The sequence below is a fragment of the Meles meles genome, chromosome 5 (assembly GCF_922984935.1).
Source record: "Meles meles chromosome 5, mMelMel3.1 paternal haplotype, whole genome shotgun sequence".
In the NCBI taxonomy this organism is placed as follows: domain Eukaryota; kingdom Metazoa; phylum Chordata; class Mammalia; order Carnivora; family Mustelidae; genus Meles; species Meles meles.
In genome coordinates this window covers 55602022-55626527 of record NC_060070.1, presented here as the reverse complement: position 1 = coordinate 55626527, position 24506 = coordinate 55602022, and the positions used below count along the sequence as shown (strand labels likewise).

The 24506-nt window shown below is 45.1% G+C and overlaps 1 protein-coding gene across 1 annotated transcript in view; it reads left to right on the top strand.

The window, feature by feature from the left end:
* The window catches only part of UST (uronyl 2-sulfotransferase), a 307256-nt gene that overhangs the window by 199256 nt on the left and 83494 nt on the right, over positions 1-24506 (top strand). Inside the window, exon 5 of the mRNA XM_046006547.1 lies at positions 2451-2604. Within this exon, the coding sequence (XP_045862503.1) occupies positions 2451-2604 (154 nt within the window). The remainder of the gene's footprint in view (positions 1-2450; positions 2605-24506) is intronic.

Sequence of the window (24506 nt, the reverse complement as noted above, 5' to 3'; positions counted from 1 at the left end):
GGAAATTTGTTTCATGGGATACATGGGTGATATTCTGGCCTCTTTGGAATAACTGACATGCCACCCTAGTTTTACCAGTTTGGGAGGGAGCTCTGCATCCTAGAAAAATGACTGGGGCCAGCAACCTGAAACCATTATTACTATGGATTTCTGGAAAGTGGGAGATATATATCAGACATCTCTCTATGGTTAAAAATGTCAAAAGAGTGGCTATTATATATCTGATACTTAATACATTCCTGAGCCATCTAAAACTTCTGTTTGGGAGAATTATTTTGGAAATCTTGCAGTGGGCGACAGAGTGCGACTGGGAACAAGTCACCCATGCTCAGAAAGCCATGTGAGTCCTCAAGTCCACAGCACAGGGGGTCAACGAAACAGACGGCTGTGGCCAGTCTGAGAATCATCTCACGTGACAGGGCAGTTCTGCTGATGAGCCGTGATGGTCCTTCTTCACCTGAAGACAAAGTAAAGCTGAGGTTTTTTTAAAGCAGGGTGCCATCGCCTTCCCCTCTGGAATGCGTGTTTTGTCTTCCTGATCCTAGCTTTATGACTTTAGTTGCTGCTTATCATAGATAGGAAAGGCTCAATCCAATTAAAAGGCGGAAGATCCGTGCAGGATGGTAGCGGCTAGCCACCTGGGCACAGCTGACTTCCGAGACTGGTTAGTTGCCGTGCTCATGAAGCCACGTGGGCATCACCTGCTTACATCTGGGAGGTGACAAGGTTCATATGGGCGTGGCTAACCTTACTCCGGAGCAGCCTGTTTTCCAAGATGGAACCATCCAGGAGTCCAGAATGTCATTCATTCATCCTAGGGTCTGAAATGCCACTGCCGAAGAGTCATTTCTTTTGGTACCTTTGGATTCTTCTCTCTGAAGGTTCACTTGCAAAATGCAGATAAACCAAGGATGACATTATGTGCATTTATACACAAAAAAGGGTCAGGGGCTTGTCATGTCGACTTGCTTCTGCAGCAGAGCCCTGTGAATGCGGCAGAAACTTTCCAGCTTAGAAGCATACACCAGGCCATCATGTCTTCGTGGGCTGAGCACCTACTGTGTGCCACGCACTGTGCTAAGGGACATCGTTCCCCACTCCAGGAGGCCGCAGTCTGATGGGAGAGGCAGACCTGGTCACACAGTGCTGGAGAGAGGGACAGACCCAGCATGGGACTGACTTGCAGAAGGATGGGACTAATTCTGGGCTGGGTTTTGAAAGGTGACAGAGTCTGCTAGCTGAAGAGAGGGGGGAGGCTGGTGTCCATTTGTTTTCTCTGAACTCCTGACCCCTGACAGAATGTCGAGGTATCCTCATCAGAAAGTCGTGGGGTCACAGGGTGAAAGGAGCCTGTGGGTCCTTCAGAACAAGACCTCTGTCCGGAGCCTCGAGTGTTCTCCCAGGCTCCTCTGGGTTACCATTTTCAGGCAGGTTGAAGAAAAAGGGGAGGAATCCTTAAGAACAAGTCAGCCGACCTAATCATTTTGCCTTGCACAGGCCTTGCCCTCAGGCTAGCATTCAGAGCATGTGTCCAGTCCCTTTGTGGAAGGCATTCACATGGAACACCTAGATACTTGTTTTCTTTTCATCTAAAACCACTCGCCATCACTTGAGGAAAACTATATTGATTTCTGCCGTGTTCACAATGTCCCTTACATTATTAGTTTGCTCAACTCTGGAATCTTCTCTCTGTGGTTCAGAGCACAGCTTCTGGGGCCAGACTGCCTCGGTTCGAAGCCCAACTCAGCCACAGACTACTCACACTCTCCCTCCCCCAGGTGAAAATGGGAATGCTTATGGTTTCTACCCCATGGAGGTATCATGAGGCATCTGTGAGTTGGTCACAAAAAGCGTTTACAACCAAGTGACTTAATAAATGTTGTGTGTGTTTAAGAAATGTTGGCTAATATCACCTACTTCCTGGACAGCACCTTACCTGAGACTGTTCTAATCAGAATGTAAGAATAAAACGCCGTCTCCCCCAGCAAGGAAATCAGAATTTATCAGACATTCTCTGGAGGACCAGCCACCTGCCAGCATGTCTGGGCCAGACACTGGGAATACAAAACCCAACCCAGCGTGCCTCTGTCCCCAAGAGACCACAGCCTAGTGAGAAAACCCCAGAGTTAGGCAGTGCACAACCTGCACAGCTGTACAAGGAGGTCCTGATGTTCTTCTTCTTCTTCTACACCTCCCTGCTGACCAGTCCAGTCGTTCGCATAGAGCCATGCCACAGACAATCCTCCCAGCTCCCCCAGCAGACATTTCCCACCCATAATAAAGTGTTCATCAGGAAACACAGCTTGCTGATGGCGTTGTTCACCACCTTAGCAGATGGGGTCCTCTCGTGATAGACTGTGAACTAGAGGGGAAACAGCATCTAAGTGGGCTTCATTTTCCTCCAGAAGTGACAGGTTGTAACCAGCTCCATGTTTGTGTGCCTGTGCTAGGTTTGGAGGAGACCAGCCTGTCTATATCAACATCATTAGAGACCCCGTCAGCCGGTTTTTATCTAACTATTTTTTCCGTCGATTTGGAGACTGGAGAGGGGAACAGAATCACATGATCCGCACCCCCAGCATGAGGCAGGAGGAGCGCTACCTGGTAAGTCCTGTTACATCAAAGAAGCTGTCCCTCCCCTGCCCTGGGCATGCCCCTCTCCTCCTTCCCTGTGGCATTTCTGTGGTGTCCCCGTGGCATTTCCATGGCACCTTCCTCAGCGAGCAAGTTTTTGCCAGTGAAAAGTTAATTGTCCCCGATGACCCAGATCCTAAGAACATCTTCTCAAATGACTTGCTAATCTTGTTTTTCTCAGTTTGTCTTTAGCGCTAGGTTTTAGATCCTAGAGAAGAAAAGAACCTTTCCTACGGGATCCTGACCAGCGCTGTTGTCATTTAGATGTTGTTTAGATGAGTCTCTCTTAGTGGGTCACAAAGTGTTTTTCTGTGATTGAGGGGGGTTTTCAAAGGAGACCCTGCAGTTAGTTCCATTAAGGATGTGGGCACAAGCGTGACTGTTTACAGGCTGTCTGATGTCAAGTCCAGGTTCTTGCCACCACGGCACAACAGAATCAGGCTGTCTTGGCAGAAACTATCTGATCTTTCTGGACCTTGTTTGGGGACCCTCAGCTCCGTGGGGTTGTGAAACAGTAGCTGTTTCTAATGCAGAGTTGGGAACAAAAAACAGAGGGCCAAGCAAAGCATCTTTCCACCAGCCCCAGAGTCAAAGTACCTTTCTTACCTGCTTGTGACCTAGATTGACAAAAGCTTGCTGACTAGCCGAGAGCCTGGGGTCCAGAAGCAGAAATCCTAGTCTGTGTGTCAGAGGGAAGCTGTTGGGGTCACCAGACCCATCCTCGGCTGTCGGGTACAAGCAGAAGGAGCAGAAAGGAATGAGGGGTCCGTGCAACTCTGCTCCCAGGGCAGGAGAGTGACAGGGAGCCTGAGCCCGCTGCTGCCAAGGCTACAGAGCATCCTTGTGCCAAAGGACAAGGGTCATGACTCACAGGTCCAGCTTGTGGACCAAACTTCTCTTTTCTCATCTAATTTTGTAAAACGTAATAAGAGTATGTGTTTGGAGGTTGGACACATTTTGGATGATGTCCCTTTCATGTCTTAAAATCCATGAGCAGAGTTGAGAAAACTGAGAAGCCCAGAGGTTGGGTCTTATCTGGTGCGAAACAACTCACTCATAGCTGGGCCGAGACCAGAAACAAAGACTTGTCCCTCACCATTCGGATTTATCCAACTCCCTAATGCTTTAATGAAATATCTCTAAAGTGGCTTTTTTTTTTTTTAATTTTGATGGCAGAAACTCAAATCTTTTTCTTTAAACTACATGTTACAAATGTGGCTATGTATTTTTTAATTCAGCATTGAGTACATTTTCAGAGTATAGAATCACATACCAGTATTACAGGCAGGTCAGGTCCAAGCACCCAGAGCGGGGTTCCTGTAGGACCCACCAAGAGGGTCCTTGGCTTGAGGCAAGTTGGAAATCAAATGTGAGCCAGACTTCAGTGAAGGTAAAGCAGACTTTACTGAAGATCTGTATAGAAGGAGATCTAGACGGAGGATCTGGGAGACTTGGAAAGGAATGAAGGAGTCTTGTCTTTGCTGGGAGTCTGAGGTTTTTATTGGTGATTATGGTCCTGTGCAGGTGTCCTCTGAGACCTCCAGGAACTGATGAGAACGAGGACAGGGTCCAGGGGTTCTTCGTCAGGCACACATTCCCTGAAGCCAGTGGTCTCAATGTGGAGATATCTAACTCCAGTGCAATAGGCAGACCACTGCCTGGTCCCTCCCTAGAGACCATCTGTTGTGCCGGAAAACTCCAAAGATGTCATTATCTCTTTGTCCCTTAGAGGACATGCCTGAAGATAAGGCATGTGTTGGGAGTGGGGTGCAGGTCCTAGCAAGAATGGCAGCAGGAAAAGAAGCAAAGGGGAGAAAACCAGCCTTTTGTTTCATGAGGCCCCTGCAGTTGGTGCGCATGGGGCTCATTCAGAGATGAGCAGGGAGAACTGTGTGGCTGGTCAGAGTGAGGGGTGGGGCCAGGAGAGCAGCAGGAGGAGAATTCAGAGAAGTCAGCGCTAGAGACAACAATCACGTAGAGCCCTGGGAGTCACTCCAGTTTCTCTAAGTGAGCTGGGAAATAACCTGAATGACCCCAAATCCAACATACCGTAATCAGTGACTCTTTCTCCCGCATCTCCATGGGAAAGCCTGAGCCCTTCTCCCAGCAGGGGTTATGTCATCCCGTTAGCCTTCAGACATTCTCGGCAGTTCTTCCCCATCTTTCTAGGAGCTGGGACCTTCTTCCTGCTCTAGACCTGTATCTGGCAGATCCCTGGATGCTTTCCCTGCAAGTCTCACAAGGCTCTCCACACTCAAGGTGTCCACATGGCTCTACTGAATGGAGTTTGTAGGATGGTGACCCCAGAGTTATGCAGTGCACAAGCTGCACAGCTGTACAGGGAGGTCCTGATGTTCTTCCTCTGTGCTCTCTGTGTGGGGGATATCATTTCTCTGGGTGAGATCATGTCTTAACTTCTCTCCTGTCCTCCCAACTTTCTATAAGCTCTTTGAGAATAAGATAGGATCAGAGTTCCATCTACGTCCCTGGCACCCAGAAAAGGGGCTGAAATACTGGAGGCCTAAATAGCATTCTACTTACTAAAAAACAAACATATTAATATGGAAGTTGAGGGCAGTTCTCTAGGTTTCTCTATGCTGTCATGTTTTTGTCATCCTGGAAATCATTACCAACAACATAGGTTTTCACACATTCACACACAAAGAAAGTCGTCGTCATTCGCCAGAGAACTTGTAAACAGGAGAGAAAAAAAGTAATGGTTTAGATTAAAATATATGTATAGAACATTGAATGCTAGTAGTCGAGGCAAATCTCATATGTTTGAAGGGCAGGGAGCTGACTTTATGGTGTGATTTGAGAGATCCTGGGGAAACTTCCTGGCCTGGAATTCTACCCTTAGAGATTTGAGGGTCTCCCTTTCCCAGTGTAAGCGCCGCGTCCTGGGAAGGGCCTATGTCCGATGAGCTGATGTCATTCCTTGGCAGGGCCCCAGCAGGAGAACACTGGGCTCCCCAAAGCAGCAGAGGGAGTTATCAGGGGAGCATGGAATAAAGAGGGGAGCCCAGGGGACACGTGACTCCTTCCTGACCTGACCCCAGCCTGACCCAGTTAGAAGACTCTTTTCCTGTTCAAAGGATAGTTTGTTTATTTGGAAAGAAGACAGATTTTGTTTTTTTTTTTTGTTTTTTTAATAGCTGAAACTTTTTATTTCATCTCCTTGGTCCATTAAACCCTTGAAATAAAACTGCCCCCTTTCAGAGGCTGTCCTCATTTTGGCAGGCCCGGGTGGTCAGTTGTTTGACTCAAAAGAGGGTGTTGTTTGTGTCTCGGTGGGGTGTAGGGCAGCTGTGAGGAGACCGCTGGCCCCTCAGCAACCCTCCCTTGGTGGCAAGGACCTGTGGGGGGAGGGGTGCACCAGGGATCCCATACCCAAGGAGGCAGGCGTGGCGGGCCACCCCCCATGGGGCTGTGTGATGAGGCCTTTCCCCAACACTGCACGCACATGGAGTCACAGGGGACTGGCCCGAAAGGGGGCTACTGATGTACCCACATTATTCCAGATCTCAGCGCTCAATACCACTTGCTTTATCCGGTTGCCAAAACTCAGACAGTTCTGCTCCTGGCCCTGAGCCTCGCAGGACTGCTTAGCATACAGCTGAGAGAGGGCCAGGGATTGCTGAGCCTGCCCAGGGGATGAAATAATATCATCTTGTGATGCTGGGTAGTTTGGAAGAAAGTGGAAAAGGGTAAAGGGATCCTAGGATTTGCAGGGTCCCTGGAGGTCATGAGAAAACTCTTGTTTCACAGGTAGAGGAACGGGGCCTGGATCTAGGGGTGGGTCCGAGGCCCTGCCAGGAGTAGAAGCCTGGCCTCGACTCCATGATATATTGTTGAATCGCTGGGACCTGATGTTTTCTTCCTACATAGCAAAGGGAGAAGAGATCTGGCCTGGGCCAATCCTATGCTTTTTGAGCAAAATCATTTTGTCTGACACATCTTTACAAAGACACAGCTGTTATACCTTTTTTCCTCCCAAGTTTTCAAGCATCTTATAGCTATTTCCCATATTTTCTGGAAAAAATTAGATTTTCTAGAAGTTCCTATTTCTTTCCAAACCATGCTTCACTTGTATTCACCAAAAAATAATTTCAAAATAAAGTGCTAGAACGGATACAAATTCAACTTCTAGCAGCCATGCCATGAAAAGGCACTTCTCTTGGGCTCATTTCTCTTTGTCCAGAGCCAGAAACTTGGCTGCCCAGGGCAGAGGTAGCTGCCTTCTTTTTTGGTTTTAGAATCCTAAGGTGGGCCAGAGCTGAGCATAGGCACACTGGGGTACATCCCAGCACAGGACACTTTCTCCAGCTCGAGTCCAGACTCCTTTATTTCCAAGGCAAGGAGATCCCTGACACCCAGAATATCCTTAATGAAAGAATGAAGGCTGCTAATGAAATGCAACTCTCCTGATTGACAAGCAATTTACAAGAGCATCTCAGGCCTGCAGAAGCCACTCTCTTTTCCAGTTGCCGAATTTCCCTCAGATGGATGTCTTGTCCCAGCATTTTTACTCAGTTAGTTACACCTGTGTGATTTCTACTTGCTGTTTGCCTGAAACCTGGCACGAGGAAAGTTTCATGATGGAATGTTCTGTAGAGATACCGGCTTGCACTTTCAAACTCCCCAAAACATCAGCTTGGCCTCCTGACTCAAACTTATTGCAAATTCAGCCGACAACACTTCCATGAGATGAACCTCCATTTGAAGAGCAGGGAGAGGAGATTTTCCCAGGGAGGAAACTGCCTCTGTGGTACTGTTTATTCTGCTTGGCTGTAAAGCATGGAAAGTAATGCATGTTTAAAAGAAAAGATCCACAATTTACAGCTTCTTAATTCATAAAGAATTCAGTGAATCATGTTGGCCCCATTGGATTCTGGAGAGGTCTGAAAACCGGCCAGCATCAGCAAAGGTTTTCAGAAAGCTATGCATTTTAATCTGCTTGAAAGTTTTAGACTCTGAATGTCCTTTAGCTTTGGAAACGTATATGTGAAATGCTCTCTTCTGGAAATTTCCACTCTGTCCTGACCAGCTAAGAGTGTCCTGTGAATGAAAACTTGGGTTTTGCCTCTGTCTCTAAAGCATCCTTCTCCTTAATTGAAGAAAACAAATCAGGGATTTGGATGATCTGCTTTTTAAGTATTTTGATAAATATGTCTTCCGAATTTTTGAAAGTACAGAAGTAATACTCCATCTCCAGCTAGTACTGACTGGGCTTATGATTACGGTCAGAGATAGCAGCTTTGCCCGGTGAACAAGCCACAAGCCAGCGATTTAGCCTCTGTGAACCTCACTTTTCTCATCTGTACAATGAGGGGAATCTTGCCCCCTTTTGTCTGTGTCACAGGGTAGTTGGGAGAATAAAGTAAACATTCTATACAGACACACACTGAGAGCTGACAGTCTCCTACTAAACATGTTTTAGCGTTGGTACTTTCATTCCCCTGGCTCTCTCCATGGCTCCCTGAGACCGAAACAGACTATTTCTCCTACAGACAGGGGCTCCTGTTCTCCTGTCTGGCCACACAGGGCCGTGTCCTAAACGGTGAGGTCCACCTCTGCCAAGATCTCAAATGGCCCCATTAGACCTCTTCCCCTGGGAATCTGTTTCTAAGGAAACTGCTTGTCTTTGTGTTCCCAACAGCTGAGGACAGGTTTTGATCCCAGCCCACTGGCATGGATTCGCCCCATGTTTATTTACTTGGAAACCGAAGCAGCTGTGGGCATAAGGCTATAAGTCACAGAGGCGACACGCTCTGGGCTCCTAAGGAGCAGGGAGGAAAGGCATGCTGGGCCCCAAAGCTCTCACAAGCCATCTGGGCCACGCAGAGGACAGAGGAGTCCCCACTCCAGAGAAATGTTCTTGAAATCCATTTGTTCAGAGCAGTCCCAGGCCTAGTTAGAGCCAAAGCCACTTGTGGGGTTCAGCAGTATGTAGAGAGCCAGCCCCCAACGCCAAGAGCTGCCAGCAAACAGAGATGATGGGGGGCACAGGAGCAGGAAAGGCAGGAGAGGTGAAAACAAGAAGGGTCTGGGAGAAAAGGCCGGCCAGGAGCCTTGTAAGGGACAGACAGAGAGCCTCCAGCTGCTGCTCAAGATGTCACCAGATGGCCCCCGCCCCGCATGTGGTGTCGTGGGTTAATTTGCTCTCCTCATGGTAGCTCGCTGTCCTCCAGCACCCCCTGAGGTAGGTGTCAACACCCACCCCTTGGCATCCCATTACAGGCTCAGAAGGCCAGCCCAGAGAGGCCGCGTGGATAGGGTCAAACTCTGAACATGAGGTGGTTGCATTAGGCCACATGGGCTACAAGATGCTCAGATCCCCCCGGGGTTCCTCAGGGGGCAGGGGTGGGGGGGGGAGCAGAAACGTGAGGGTGATTATGACGATGTGTCTGATGATAAGGACAGAAGGACCATCGTGGCCAGCAAAGGTCAGGAGATGCCGTGCAGAGCCTGACCCATGGGAAGGGCAAGGGGCAGAGTGGAGCCCAGGCTCATGGTGGGACTCTAGAAGGGGCTCAGAACTGGGGCAAGGTCTAGCCACCATGTTATGTGGGCACCAGTCGGCCCTGGGGTTCCCAGGTCCCTATTCAGCCCTGCGCTCTCCTCTCCCCTGCATCAGCGCCTCATCTGCAGATCCCCCAGTGGGGCCTGTGGTTCTCTTTAGTGCACATTCCAGGCCCTGAGTGACCCTGGTTCGTCCAGTTGGTCACTGCATCCGGTTGCCTCTACGTCGTGTTTGGCTGTCCCTGACCCAGATCTCCTCTCTGCTCTGGTCAAGGGGGGGTTGTCAGACGGAGGGGGCAGGATGGAGCTTCCCATTGCCAGTGTGACAATTTCCCACACACATAGTGGCTTCAACAACAGAAATTTCTGATGGTACATTTCTGTAGGTCAGAAGTCTACCAGATCACACAAGGCTAAGATCAAGGTTTTGGCAGAGCTGCATTCCCTTTTGGAGTTTCAAAGGGAAGACTCACTTCCTAGTTCATTCGGGGTGGACAAAATCCATGTCCTGTGGCTGTAGGCTTGAGATCCCATTTTCCTACTAGTGATCTAATGAGCACCATACTCATTTTCTAGTGGCATCTATATTCCTTAAAATGTGATCCCCCTTTTCCACCTTCAAGGCCACCAAGGGTGAGTTGGGTCCTTCACCTGCCACGAATCTCTCCTCCTTCCACCTCATTCCTTTAACCCAACTGAGGAGGGTTCTCCACTTTGAAGGAGTCATGTGATTAGGTTGTGCTCACCCAAAGAATCCAGAATAATCTCCCCATCTCAAGGGCTTAACTTTAATTTCATCTGCAGAATCCTTTTTTGCTACATAAGATAACATGTTCACAGGTCCCTTGGTATTACAGTATGGACATCATCAGGCCCATTATTCTGCCTGCCACAGGGTTGCCAAGGACTGCAATCCTGAGGGGACTGTGGAGGTGATGTGATGACAGGCACTTGAAACTCGACACGTCCCATCCGTAGGTGGGGGCTCACATCAGCTTGCCCTATGGCATGCCACCAGGCAGGGGCACCAAACCGTAGCCTCCCTGCTTCTGGTCTGCAAAACAAAGAGTCCAGTCATTCTGGTGTTTTTCCTTCTCCTAGTGACTCATCATCCCTCTGTCCCACTGTCCATTTGTCATCCGTTATTCAATAAACATTGATAGTACTTTATGTCAGGCACAATAATAGAAACTGGAGATAAAATATTAAGCAAAGATAGACCCTGTGTCTATTCTTATAGAGCTCAGAGTCTTCTAAGCGAGACAGGCATTAATCCCCAAACCACACAAATGCACATGAAGTAGTAACTGCATCACATCCTATAATGCAGAGATGTGGCACAGGACAGGCATAGAATGGGGCCCTGGGCATGTCTGGAGGTCAGAGAAGTGATGGTTTGAATACCTGAAGACAAAGAGGAGAAGAATATCCAGACATAGGGAACAACACATGCAAAGGTCCTGTTGCAGGAGGGAGCATAGTAAGCCGATGGGGAGAATGAGGGAAGCTGGAGCAGTGTGAGCACAGGGAGGAAAGAAAAAGCTGAATCCACTAATGTGGGCAGACAGGGGTCAGGCCTTATTAAAGAACACTGGGAAGACACTTAGGATTTCAAGCAAGGGAGGCATGTTTATGTAGGATCCTGAAACTTTCACATTTTGAAAAAAAAAAAAAAAGAAAAGTAGCTACAAAATCCAAAATAGGGAAGGACTCCAAGTATATGTGAGTATACAGTTAGTTCAAGGCTTGGTGCACAGTTGTAACTGGGAGATAAATCAAGGAGCCAGGATTATAGAGTACTGCCATGCCTAAAGAGCAGCTCCAGTTGGAGCAGGGGCGGTGATGGGGGAGCACTAACAAACAAGTGTCAAACTCCTCACTGTCCTCCTAGTTGTTAGCTACCTGGCTAGCAACAGAAGAACCAAGCTTGAAAATCTTACCACCGGCAAGGAGAGAGGTAACAGCTCAGAGCAGCAACGCAGAAATTGTCACTGGCTAGGATGTGTTTAATTAGTAAAAGGCTAATGCAGACGCAGCCCAAGAATTCAGGTGAGGAATAATCAGGGAGACGGGGGGGTCGTTGGACAAGGAAGGCTTCCTAGCCCAGGTGGGAGCTCAGTCTTTACAGACGGCTGTAGATCAAGGCAGGGGTAAGAGTCAAGAGGACCATAGGAGCTTGTGCAAAAGCCTGAGAGCCTGAAGCTTGCTCTTTGGGGAGCTGCACAGCGTGGCTGGAGCAGAGGGTTTAGGAGGTGAGGAGCTTCGGGACGGGTGAAGCAATTCTGCAGATGGCCCTGAGCAGGGGAAGCAGCACGCTTTCTTGATGGAAGGTCCCAATAGGAGCATCAAACCCAGGGACCACGAGGGCACAGCCAGGTGCATCTGCTGCCACCTGTCAGCTGAGCTCTGCTCCCGACCTTGCCCCTCACTGTGAGTCAGTGGCCTCTGCAGCTGTCCTCTGCTGGCAGGGGGCGGTGGTCTCAGCTCTGCACCCGTGCTGGGCCAATTGGCTCAGATTCACAAAGATGATGGTTCTCAGCCTGTCCACTCCTTGGAATCACCGGGGGGCTTTAAAAACCACTGATGACTGCCTCCCACACCCAGCAATGCTGGCTTAATTGATCTGGAGGATCAATTGGGACCTGTTGAAAGCTCTGGAAGCTTTGGGACCTGTTGAAAGCTCTGGAAGTGATGCCCACCTGTAGCTAAGGTTGAGAAGTATGGAAGGATAACAGCACATCCATCCATTCTTGGCTGTCTTAGCACCTCTCAAATATCTTCTAGAGTCTTACTTTCTGTATCCTCCGCCCATTTGGAAAAAGCTATATTTGCCTTGTAAGGCTTTGAACTGGCACACACACACACAAATGTCATTAAAGAAGTCTGATGGGATCGTGCAAGGGTTGTTGTACTAATGTAGGCTTGCACATGTGTGGTCAGGCTTTCTTCTAAATCGAAGTGGGTAATACTTATTATCCAGAAGCCAAAGAGTATATTGCATGTACGTTTAAGATCTCACTTTACAGAGCCCAGCTTTAGGCAGGGAAACAGAGTGAGCGCTCTGATGAATAAAAATCTCAGCACGAGGACTCCTCCCCTGCCACTTCTTCAAAGAAATGTGTATCACTCTTTAAAAGCCGGCCAGTTTTTACAAATACATATATATGCTAAATAAAAAGACATGGGTGACTAGAACTACACTTTAGACTCAGAACAACACTTTAAATGTTCCTCAAACTGGGGTACCTGGGTGGCTCAGTGGGTTAAGCCTCTGCCTTCAGCTCAGGTCATGATCCCAGGGTCCTGGGATCGAGCCCTGCATCGGGCTCTCTGCTCAGCAGGGAGCCTGCTTCCCCTTCTCTCTCTGCCTGCTGCTCTGCCTACTTGTGATCTCTCTCTCTGTCAAATAAATAAATAAAATCTTTTTAAAAAATGTTCTTCAAACTAATGTGAACTCACGGTGCTTGCTAGTCAAAGAAGTTATGGCGTGAAGTTTTATAAGAAGTTAAAAAAAAAGAATGGTTCCGTTGGTCCATGTTAAAATTTAGAATTTCATACCCTGCATTTGTTTTTCAGAACCCAGCACACTTCGATAGTTGTCCTCAATTTGCTTTGCCAAATTGTAATTTATTTTTCTCTGCCTCTTCATTCTACATACACAGCATAAATTCCCCAAAGGCGGGATGGCCTCCAAACGTGTTCTTAAAAATATTTTGCAAAGTCCGAAGACAGACAGGAAAAGTAAAAGTGTAAAACATCTAAGAGATTTATTGGAATCTCAGCTTGAATCCTAATTGCAAGTACTTATGAAAATGTCAATATTAACATGAAATAGCTGGCACTTTTTCTAATAAATGTAAATTGAGTTAGGTGGTGCATAATTGGAAAAATGCTGGCTTTGCTCAGGCTCGCTCAAAACAAGCCCTAGAATTTGTTAGCCACAGAGCCTGGTCCTCTAATGGCTGGAAATAGAGGGGCAGATACTTTTGACTTACAAGGAGGATAGAAACTAAGAAGAGGGGATGGATGACCATTTGGTACCATATCCAGGCCCCCTTCCCAAAGCATGGGGCACGATCTAGATGTTAGTGTCAGCATCTTCTTAAAAAGAGGTGGCAGAATCTGACTCTTGGTTTCTGCTCAAGTCGTGATCTCAAGCTCGTGAGATCAAGCCCTACATCAGGCTTCACGCTCAGCATGGAGTCAGCTTGCTGCTCTCCTTTGGCACCTCCCCCCTGTACTCAAGTACACGTGCATGCACGCACACACATTCTCACTCTCTCTCAAATAAATAAATAAATCTTAAAAACGGAAAAGAGGTGGCTAGATGGGGGCTGAGGAGTGGGGAGTCAGAAGCATGTCAAGTGCCTTGGAGCTTCAAGTCATCTTCAACAGAAGCAGGTATGAGAGATGCTTGATCTGAGATGCAATAGGAAGGTGAAACTCACCTCAAAATATTAAAAATTTAAATGCCTGGCAAAGCTATAGAATAAATACTCAAGCTTGGAAATTGTGATGGTCTTAGCTCTAATTAGTTTTGCAGAGCACACTTAACAAACTACTTCAGTTCCCTGTTATGATTGACTAATGAGGGTCACAGACAGTGTAGAACTGATACCAGCAAATGTGGGTTGGTGGGAATTTAATAGGGAGCTTGATCTTATACCCACGAGACATTTGCATTGATCTTCTAGGAACACAGCCAGGAATGAATGGGGCAGGTGGGGCTGAACTGGTGATAAATCCTGTAGGCACAGAGCACTTTTTCTTCCACCCTAAGCCCATGAATATATTTGTAATTAAATGAAAGAACTTTAACCAAAGCCTACTCAACTTCATGACAAAGAAAACTTTTTAAAAATGGTTCTGCCTTTACTTTGACATAGTGGAAAGACAATGGAGTTGTATGGGCATTCAGCTCAGTGTTTCTATGCTCATCTCCTGTTGCATTAAAGAGGAAGTAAGACTGATAGGAATTGAGAGTAAGATGGCTGCCACTTTGCCACCTGCAGAGTTTAAAATGTTCACCTCCAGTTTTTGAAATAAACTCACTTCTTGGATGAATCATGTGGAAGAATCAGCAGGTATATAAAAGAAGGTTATCAATTTCTTTTTTAAAAAGATTTTATTTATTCATTTAAGAGAGAGAGAGAGAGCAAAAGACAGAGCACAAGTAGGGGGAGGGGCTGAGCGGGGAGCCCACCACGGGGCTTGATCCCAGGACCCTGAGATCATGACCTGAGCTGAAGGCAGGTGCTTAACCTACTGAACTACCCCAAGGTATCAATTTCAACAAGAGATGGAGGAATCTTTGATGACGATAAAATCTCAGCTATAATTATGACATTCTCTAGCTGACTACTCTTAATAAGAACCATGTGAGATTAAGAAAGGTGACCTAATCCAAGACAATAAGATTAACCTCAGCCAACTTTGATGGCTGCTAATCCTTGTTTCTCCAGGAATTATAACTCAGTGTGGATTATATTTGTTTTTTACTTGCTCATGTTTATTGCTTCTTAAATCCTTCCAATTATTTCATGGTTGCTTATGTCTTATTTTTAAGTAAAATGTAATTTTCTAGATGATAGGACACAGTCTCCTCTTTTAATCTTAGCACCCATCTCGGCTCTGTGGCCAAAACCCAGCCTTACTTTCAGTACGTACTTAATAACAGATACAAATGTACACAGAGAACCAACGACGTTTGCCTCTCTTCTCCACTTGCATGTGAAATGTCAGCGTATTTTGAACACCTACAATGTGCCAGGCACTATAATGGCAAAATGGCAAGCTGTAGTAAGACAGGCATCTGTTTCTACTTCTGCCTCTACCACACATAAATAAACCCTGTATTCCACTCTTAGCAAGTGATATTCCCATCTTTCCATTCACCCAGACAAGAAACTCTGAAGTCATTCCTGCCTGCTTTCTATCCCCAACCCCCCAACCCATGTGCAGTTAGCCACCAACCTAGCCTATAATCCTCCCAAAAGCAGAACCTGAGGCAAGGGCTTGGATGAAGGATGTGGGAATCTGGACTACAATCCCAGGGAATACGCGTGATGTACTGGAGAAGGAAACGGGAAGCCAGTACAAGGAAGGCCCGTATAAGGATGTGTCCTCCCAGTAGTCACTCCTCTGGAGACCAAGGCTCAAGCCTGCCAGGGTGCTCTGCAGACAGTGTAGAATTTGCGCTCAATTTTTTCTGCTTGGGGAAAAAATAAGGGGAACATTTGTCCACTGATTTCATCCTTTGTTGTCAAGTTTGCCCCTTAACTCCCTCATATCTGGACTCTGCACACATGAGTGCCAGGTGGGTTCCTGTGGCCGTAGCACTGAGAACAAAAAGCAAGGGATGTGCCAAGCTGCCAAAGAAGAGTTGCTGTCATGTGAATCAGTGGCTAACACAGTGGCTAGAATAATCAGTGGCCACGAGGGTGGGAGGTGTTGTGTAGGAGTGTCCAGTTCCCCTTGCGAGCCTGTTGGTTCTTCCTCCTTGACTTCTTCCGGATCAGCCTCCATCAGGGTCATCAATAAAACCCTCATCATTTCTCATCTGGATATCTGCAAAAGCCTCATGGGCTCAATCAACCTGCCTCTGGTTCATCTTCTTCCAATCCAGTCATAACGTCCAGTGTGCAGATCTGACATCGTCATTCCCTGGCTTATGATTCTTCCAGGTCTTTCTACTCCCTAGATGTAAGGGATTTTATATTTATCAATAGTATTTTGATATTATCATTATTGTTTAATCAGTAAGCATCAAACCACATGTGACTTAACCATCATGTCAATAAAAAAGCTTCAATAGATAAAAGCATCACAAAGGGATAAGTTAATCAGTACACAGTATAGGGAAAAAGGGACATGAGAATGAGCCAGTTGTGGTTAGAGGATTTAAGAAACATGGTTTGATTAGCGTTTATTCAGGAAAGCAAGAAGTCAAAGTCTCACTAAAAAAATTAGTGAGAGGCTTGAAAATCAGAGGAAGGACTTTAGAATTCATCACTAAAGGCAGAAGTCACCAACCTTCTTGAGCAAGAAAGTAGATAACAGGGTGTGAAACCCCATTTCTAAGTTATGTGCTACACTTAGAAAGACGTTCTTCACTCTCAAGCTACTTAAAAAAATCTTTTCCATGGTGTCTTCCAGGGTTTTTGTTATAATTCATATTGTTTATATTAAAATCTTGGATTCACCTGAAATTTATCCTGTTGTCAGGTATAACATTATCAATCCAGCATCCTTTTCCCTCCCAGAGAGCTAACAAATTATCCCAACAACTTTTGTAGAATAATTCATTTCCACACTAAAGTGTCACTTTTAGCATAAAATAAATTCTTATTTTTGGAGGGACCTATTTTTTTACTTCTAATCTTGTTTCCTTCACCTGTGTCTTTAGGTACAGTAACACACTATTATATACATCTAGTGTGCAAATCTGACATCTCTTCTCATTAACGTTTTCCCCCAACCATCTTAGCTCTTTGTCTTTGGTAATTTTTCCATAGGAACTTCCAGATCCTCTTGTTCAGCTCTCCTCTTCTTCACATATATACCCAGAAAACCCTGTCATTACTTATTGGGTTTACATAAAATTTTAGGTTAACATATAGAGAATTAACATCTTTATGTAGAGTCTTATTATTTGAGAATGTATTTTGCTTTCCCATTTATTCAATTTTCTGTCGTATCCCTTTAAAGTATTTTAAAAGTGGCTTCATTTAGATCTTGCACAGTCAAGTTTATTTCTAGGTTATTTTATCTTTTTAATTGCTGTTGCTATTGTTGCATATTACTATTACTATTATGAAATTCTGTATATTATTTTTAACTTAGCCAATTCAATTCTCTTACTGTTTCTCAAGAAATTTTCAGGAATTTCTTTTCTTCCAGATAAAATTGTGTCTCCAGCTAATAATGATAATTTTTCTCTTTTGTCCAGTTTTTATAAATCTTATCCGATTGCTTTTGTTTGTATCTCTAGACAAGTTAAATATAGTGGTGATAAGCATTGGTTGCTTATAGAAACAAAATAATTGAAGTAAATATCAAATCACTATATCAATGTTTGATCAGTTCTACTTTTTTTCTACTAGAGTGGAATGTTTAGGATCTAGACTGTTTGGAATTTTAGTTCAGGGAGAATACAAGTGGTGTAGATCTCAATATCTAAAGACAGAAAACCTAAGGAAAAGACAATATTTTTCTAACCCTCCACCTTAGATGTCATTATCGGTAACCATTATCTGGTAACCAGAGTGACTGCATTCTCAGAAGCCTGTTTCCCTGGACCTAGGAGGGAAAGACAACATACTAGGGATAAATTCAAAGTTGGATTCCCTTCGGGGAGTCTCTGGACTGGATGTGATCCTGTTTCTTTTCGCATGGGTATGGTTTTCCTGGCAAGTCAGTTCCTCGGGAACTGCATTTGGTAAACTGTAATAAATGCAGAATGGATTCATCATTCACAACTTTGTAGTACAAAGGAGACATGAAAAACAACGAGAGCCTGAGGGTGGAATTAGGTACACATTTTACTTTTATTCTATGAACAAATGTAAAAATGAAGTGTTGCCAGGTCAAGACCATCTTTAACGAGGTCAGGCCCATCTCTGACACCAAGACCACATGTCTCCCCAACTTCCGTTGTACATCCTTCTTTGACTTCCTGTGGGGCTGCTACAAAAGGATCAGAAAGTCCTTTGGTGTCAACCTGAGCACACCTGATTTTAGAAAGGGAAGGACTCTCTGATTAGGACCCAGTACTTGAAGTAGTTGTCAATCCACTAAAATACAAATATAAAAGCAAATAAGCCAAGATCCTTGAGAGCAACCTTGACCATGGACACTCAGGTAGCTGATGCTTCTCATCGAAGTTTTGGGCTTCAACAGCACTGTGGGACAGCTTCAAAGTTACACCCACTTCCTGCCACACTCCCTCGCAGCCCTATATGGTCAGCAAACTGGACACTAACTGAACCTGTTAATTTTCCCTTACTTCTGGAAACTAAGTGGAAGTGAGAGAGTAAACCCCTTCACTTAAATTGTTTCGACTTAATATATTTCTGAGACTTTCACTTTGTTATTTCTGACAATCATTAATATTAGATCATTAATATCATATATTAGTCTGTGCCTTTTACCTTTATGTGTAAATCCCAGATGTGAAAAGCTGAGTGATTCTTTCCTTAGTTTGAACCGTGGGTTCCACGTCCAGCCCTTCACGGATGGGCTGCTCCTTCTCACCATGTTTCTTTCTTGTTGCAAGTTAATAACTTGCACCCCGTGTCTTCAGCTTTCTTTGGGAATCCTGCAAGAGTCTGATGCAGTCAGTCTCATATATCGTGCCTACCTTATTTTTGCCCAATCTGCTCACATATTTAAAACTCTTGAATAATATATACATTGCCGATCTATAATAATCCTGATTCAAAAAAACAAACAAAAAATGTTCTTCTTCATTCATTCAACCCAATCTGCACTGAAACCCTTTTTATTTTTCCTTTAGAATACCCCTTAGATTTCCTCAGCTTCTCTCCATTGCTGCTGCCAACACCACAATCTTTAACATTTCCCACCTCTAGCATAGCTCCCAATAGACCTCCTCTTGGCCACTTTCCCTGCCTTGTACCTTGGTAGGGTGCTGTCAGATGAGTTTTCCAAAGCAGCCTATCACATCATCCTTTAATCCCTTCCTCAAGAAGCTAGGTGACTCCTGCCTTCTGGAATGAATTCTAAAGTCCATTCAAAACTCTCACTAATCTGGCCCTATCCTGCCTTCTTAATGTACTGCTTTCCCAAACAAACAGTAATCAAACCAATCTGCTCACATCCTCTGCGTGGATCAGGCTCACGTCCACTTCCACCCTGCCTTTACATCGCACCCCCAAGATGTGAAGCCTCTTTCTCTTTTCTCTTTATCCATATTCTATCCATCCTTCAACAGTTCATCTCCAGTCTCTCTTGATTCCAACCTTTGGAGTGCTGTCCCTTTTCTAGAATTCCCGTTCCTTGTGTGCCCTTCCCCTGTCATTTACTCTTGAATTCACATCCGTTCCAGGTCCTATTAAGGACCTGAATACTTACTGTGATACTCACAACACATTCTTATGAGATTATTATTATATCATTACGATCTCGTTTCACAGATGAGAAGCCCGATGTTCCGCGAGGTTAAGAGTTAAGTTACATCCATTAAGTGATGAAGCTGGAATCCAAACTCGGGCAGTCTGGCACCAGAGGTCATGCTCCTAACCGCTATGCCAAACTGCCTCTTGCTGTTCTATGTGACTCTCTCATTGTTTCCAGAGTCCTTCCCCAGCCGACTCTCAGTTCCTGAAGGGCAGACATTATCTTCCCAGCTTTGGGTCTATCTCATTCGTTGCCTCCCCGGAGCCCATTGTGTAGGAAGCTCTTAACAAAATTCCCTGCGCATGTGCGGAGAACTTAGGTCTTACCTATCGGCATTTTTTCACCTAAAAAATAAAAATAAAAATACCAGGGTCTAGTACATGGTAAGTGCTCAGAGAATATTTATTTGTTCAGTAAATAACTAGATGAATATTTGATTGATTCACAGTTTGATAAACATATGATCGAGTCAATACATCCTCCTTAAGTTTTTCCTTTCACGTAAATTTGCATATCTCTATTTCATGGACAAGTGTCCAGGCCACTGCTGATAACTGAGCTGTACTTTTGCCTAATGCAAATGGATGTTTTATGGCCTCAGCTAAGTTAATCGTTGCCCCTATGGATCTAAAGGGCTTCAGAGTTCATCTTTCTATGAGAGCTGATGACATTAAGTTCTGCCCATTTAAGTCAGTATTTTTTTTTAAGATTTTATTTATTTGATAGACAGAGATCACAGGCAGGCAGAGAGACAAGCAGAGAGAGAGGAGGAAGCAGGCTCCCTTCTGAGCAGAGAGCCTGATGCGGGGCTCAATCCCAGGACCCTGAGATCATGACCTGAGCCGAGGGCAGAGGCTTTAACCCACTGAGCCACCCAGGCACCCCTAAGTCAGTATTTTAGTATCAAAAATAAAAGGAGACACCGTTGGGTTTAACCAGCTAACAAATAGTACTTTTGTACTTGAGCTCTATAGTGCTTGCTTATTTATGAGTGAATAAAATGGTATCATTAGTGTAACAAATTTCAACATTTCATCTTCAGAAATCTTCTTTGTGAGAGAGCTCTTCTAAGCTGAAGGAATCCATTTTTTTCTTTTCTACCCTTTGCCTGAAAACTACTTTGGGTTCCACTTTTCATCCAGTGTCGATTTGAGCATTTTTAGATAAAAGATACCTCATCTAATTCTCTCTAAATGTTATTAGTGGAAGTCAGGCTTCGGCAGAGCACAATCTGTATTTAATTTATTTACAAAGCCTCATTTAGCATTGAGAATTTTAAAGTTCAGTCAAAATAAATGGTTTTACATCAAGGGCTAAATTAACGCCAAGTTTTCAAAGGGTTTTTCTTTGGAAAAATTCAAAGCACCTCATTAAGTCTACAGTCTTCCAAAAAAATGTGTTCTCCAAGATAGTCTTATTAGTCCCAATTTGCAAACAACAAAGTTGTGGCAAGAAGCAATTAAATATCTTTACCAGGGTCTGCTAGAATGGAGTCACGCAGCGTAGGCCCTTAATATATGATCAAACCATCATTGGTTAATTAGAAGAAGAGGCCCAAAAAAACCAAACAGGCAGGAAAATGATCAGCAATGCGGAAGCCAAATGTAAAAACAGGATTTGTCATCAGACCTGTTTTAACATGGGATCCCAGGCAGTTGAGAAGAGGAAAACAAAACAAACAAACAAACAAAAAAACCAGACCTCTATTAGTCATAGTACTTAAAGGTAGAAAAGGAATAGAGAGGTTATCTCAACCACTCATTTGAGTACTTAGAAAGAGTGGGAAGGTCAGAACCACCACTTGGAGTGAGTTCCCATTGTGCTGCGGTTGACTGCAAAAGCACTAAGCCCAGCTGGGTATTTAGCAGAAAAAAAGTAAATTTAGGAAACAAAATGTCAAGAACAAATCTACGAAGTGTAGGATGATCTAAAAGGAGGTATACAAAGTTCTGAAGCAAAATTACAAAGCCCGGAAATGATGGCTATCTTTAAACTTCTCCAATTAACTGTTCACCAATTTACATACTGTAATCCCACACCTGTCCACAACTGGAGGACACAGCCAGCTCAAGGTGACCACATCACCACAGGGGGACCTCTGTTCCCCACCACGTACACATACACGTGCTCATGCACACACTCAGTGACCGAAAATTCAGGTTTGGTTTGGTTTTGTTTTTTAAATTAAGCTCTTCTTCCTGAGCTCTTTCCTTTAATTATGTATAAGCCTGGTCCATCTGGCATTTTGTTACATCTTTTAATGAACCTTCCCACCTGCAACTGATTATGTGCGTCGCGTGTATAAAATGATCGGACTATTTATATTCTAATGTAGTTCATTCATTCATTCTTTCAACAAATACTCAGCACCTACTCTGTAGCCAGTGCTTTGGCAGATACTGAGAATACAATAATGAAAAACACAGATGTGTTCCAGCCCTCATAAACTGTCGGGGGAAAACGGGCATTACAGTAACTGGGAGAGGTGACCTGGCCATGGGAATAGTATGTGCAGAGGTCAAGAGTCTCAGGTACCGTGAGAATCTTGTACGGATGGAGTTTAAAAAGCGAAGTATAAGGATGTGATATGGAGACGGAAGGGTGGGCAGGACAAGAGCATAAAAAGCCTTCAAAAATAGCCTCTGTGTGTGGGTCTTTATACTAAAGACAATAAAAAGTCATAGGTTGCGTTGTGGTTCGGTGGGGGTGCAGGGAATGATCACTTGGGTGATTGGATTTGCCTTGGAAATCTTATACAAGGGGAAGAGACCTGGAATGGAAGTAGATAAATTACTTTGGTATGGAATAGATCCTGGTAGAGGAGAAGAAAAAGGATGGATAGATTAGGACAAATCTATGAGGTAGAATCAGCAAGCTTCATGAGTGAATGACTTGGAGTTGAAGGAGGAGCAAGGTTTGAGGAAGATTCCAGGTTTCTGGTTGGAGCAATTCAACCTGAGGGTAGGGAATGAAGAGACCAAGGGGTGAGGAAAACAAGTTCTGCTTTGGATATGCTGAGTTTCAGGTTCATGACAAGTAAATCAAGCAAGCAGAAGAGAGGGTTGGGCTGGATATGTGGGATTGGAACTTATCAGTATCCAGAGAGAGGGTAATTAATCCACTAAAATATGTATTCCATAAAGGGTAAGATCACGTCTGGAACAATGCTGGTGCTCAGTAATTATTTGCTAGAGGTTGTTGAATTGAAGCCATGGGGTGAAATTAAGGTTGAGGAATAAAAGAGCCTGTCGGTCACCCATTTTTTTAGCACTCATTGAGCCATTGGAAGCAAAGGAAACTGAGCAAGAGTTCCAAGAAGAGGGTAACATAGAGAGGTGGCATTACAGGATCAGAGGAAAAGTTTTCATTGTTGGAATTTTCTAGGAGGGACGAACAAAATGAAACTAGAAAATTGTAGCCATCTTGGATTTAACAACATGGCAAGAGCAAGTCATCTTGGCAAGAATAGTTTCCATTTAGCAATGGGGTAGAGGCTAGATGAAGCTGAGCAGAGGGCAGGAACCACAAGGGAAAGTGAAGACAGTGATGGGAAGGGCAACTCTGCATTGTCCCTGTGAGGCATGCGAGGCACACCAAGGTTGGTAGCCATTGTCTCTCCCGAAGAGAGCATTCTCTTTCAGGATCATTTACCAGGGGAAGAGGTAGGTCCTCAAAAACTAAGGGTTAAGAATATGCCATAGGACTCCTTTAAAGCAAAACAAAACAAAACAAATTTATCGAGCACTTTCTACACTTTAAGTAGTAACATGCTAAGGTCCTCCAAGATGAGACTGAACATGCAGAGATTTATTGGAAGAAAAGCCTGTCAGGATAAAAGGAGCTGAGAAGAGCCATGAAGAACAGATAAGGAAGAACCAGGTAGGCAGAAGCTTGCTGTTCCAAGAAAGTTTTGGCCAGGCCAGTGGGGAATGTTCAAGCCAAGTCATCCATCAGAGGCATCCTGCATCTTCCAGGAATGGGTCTGCCACACTCTTTTTGCCACACTTAGTCTTTGACCAAGAGCAGCCCCTGGGATGCATGGCCTTTGCACAAATGAGGCGATAGGTTCAGAGCAAATTACTGGGGGCAATTGGTCAGTTTCTCTCCCTATAGCAGGAAAACTTCATGTACGGTATCTCATTTAATCCATACAGCATCCCTCTGAGAGGTCGTCTCACAGAGGAGACACCGAGGATCACAGAGTTAAGCAACTTACCTAACTTCCAACAACTAGTAAGAGGCAGAGCCTCCATTTCAACCAGTGGTGTGCTGGAGTTGGCTTAGACTGGCTCTGAGCAACTGTTAAATTTTTAGGAATTGTGCTATTCAGTTGATAGCAAGATGGTGGCTTGAATTTGGCCATGGTGGGAGTCCTTCCACCATGGAAATGGGCAAATGCTGCATATCAGGCCTCTGTGTGTGTTTTTCTTTTCTGGAATGGTGGTTGTTAGACATTCTCCAGCACACACCAGTGATTTGAACCCAGGTCATCTGACTCCAGAGCTACCCCTCCTGCCTCCATGCTACCAGCAAGTCCCTAAATGATTCCCTGATGCATTTCTGATACAAAAAAATCCCTTCAGCCACTCGCCTTTCTCTGAATTCCCTGTCTCAGGGGTTGTTGAGCCCTGGGTTTTGCCCTTCCCTGCATTCCTTCATCACCATCGTGTACCCTGGCTCCCTACCTAGACAGAAAGTTTCTCCAGGACAGAGAGAGGACCTGTCCTACGCCCCCTGTGTCCCCAGCCCCTACACCCCACCACGCCCCTCAGTGCATCTTTGCTGTTATAGCTGGCATTGACATACTTACACATTTCTGTGGCTAATGAGGGAAGGGTGGCATCTTTAAAAGGGATAAAAGACGGCACCCTGTGCAGTTACATCTGTTCCCACCCGTATTTAGATCCCAAATCTTACGTGTAGAAAGGCAGACACTACTGGGAAGTGTGTTTCAACCTCACAGTGACCTTTAAGAGGAACTGCAACATCCATTATAAGCCAGTGATACAGCTGGTGTGTTTCCTGCCTCCTCCCACCCACACACCAGGACATACATTAATCACCTGCCTGCCTGGCCACTGGCAGTTGGTTGGGAAATTGTTTATCCTCCCAGCCCTGCACTCTCCAGCCGGGGAAATAAAGCTTGCCTGCTGCCCACAAAGAGGGAGCCCTGAGTCTTCTCGCATTTTGTCCAAGGTCCGAGAGCCCAGCAT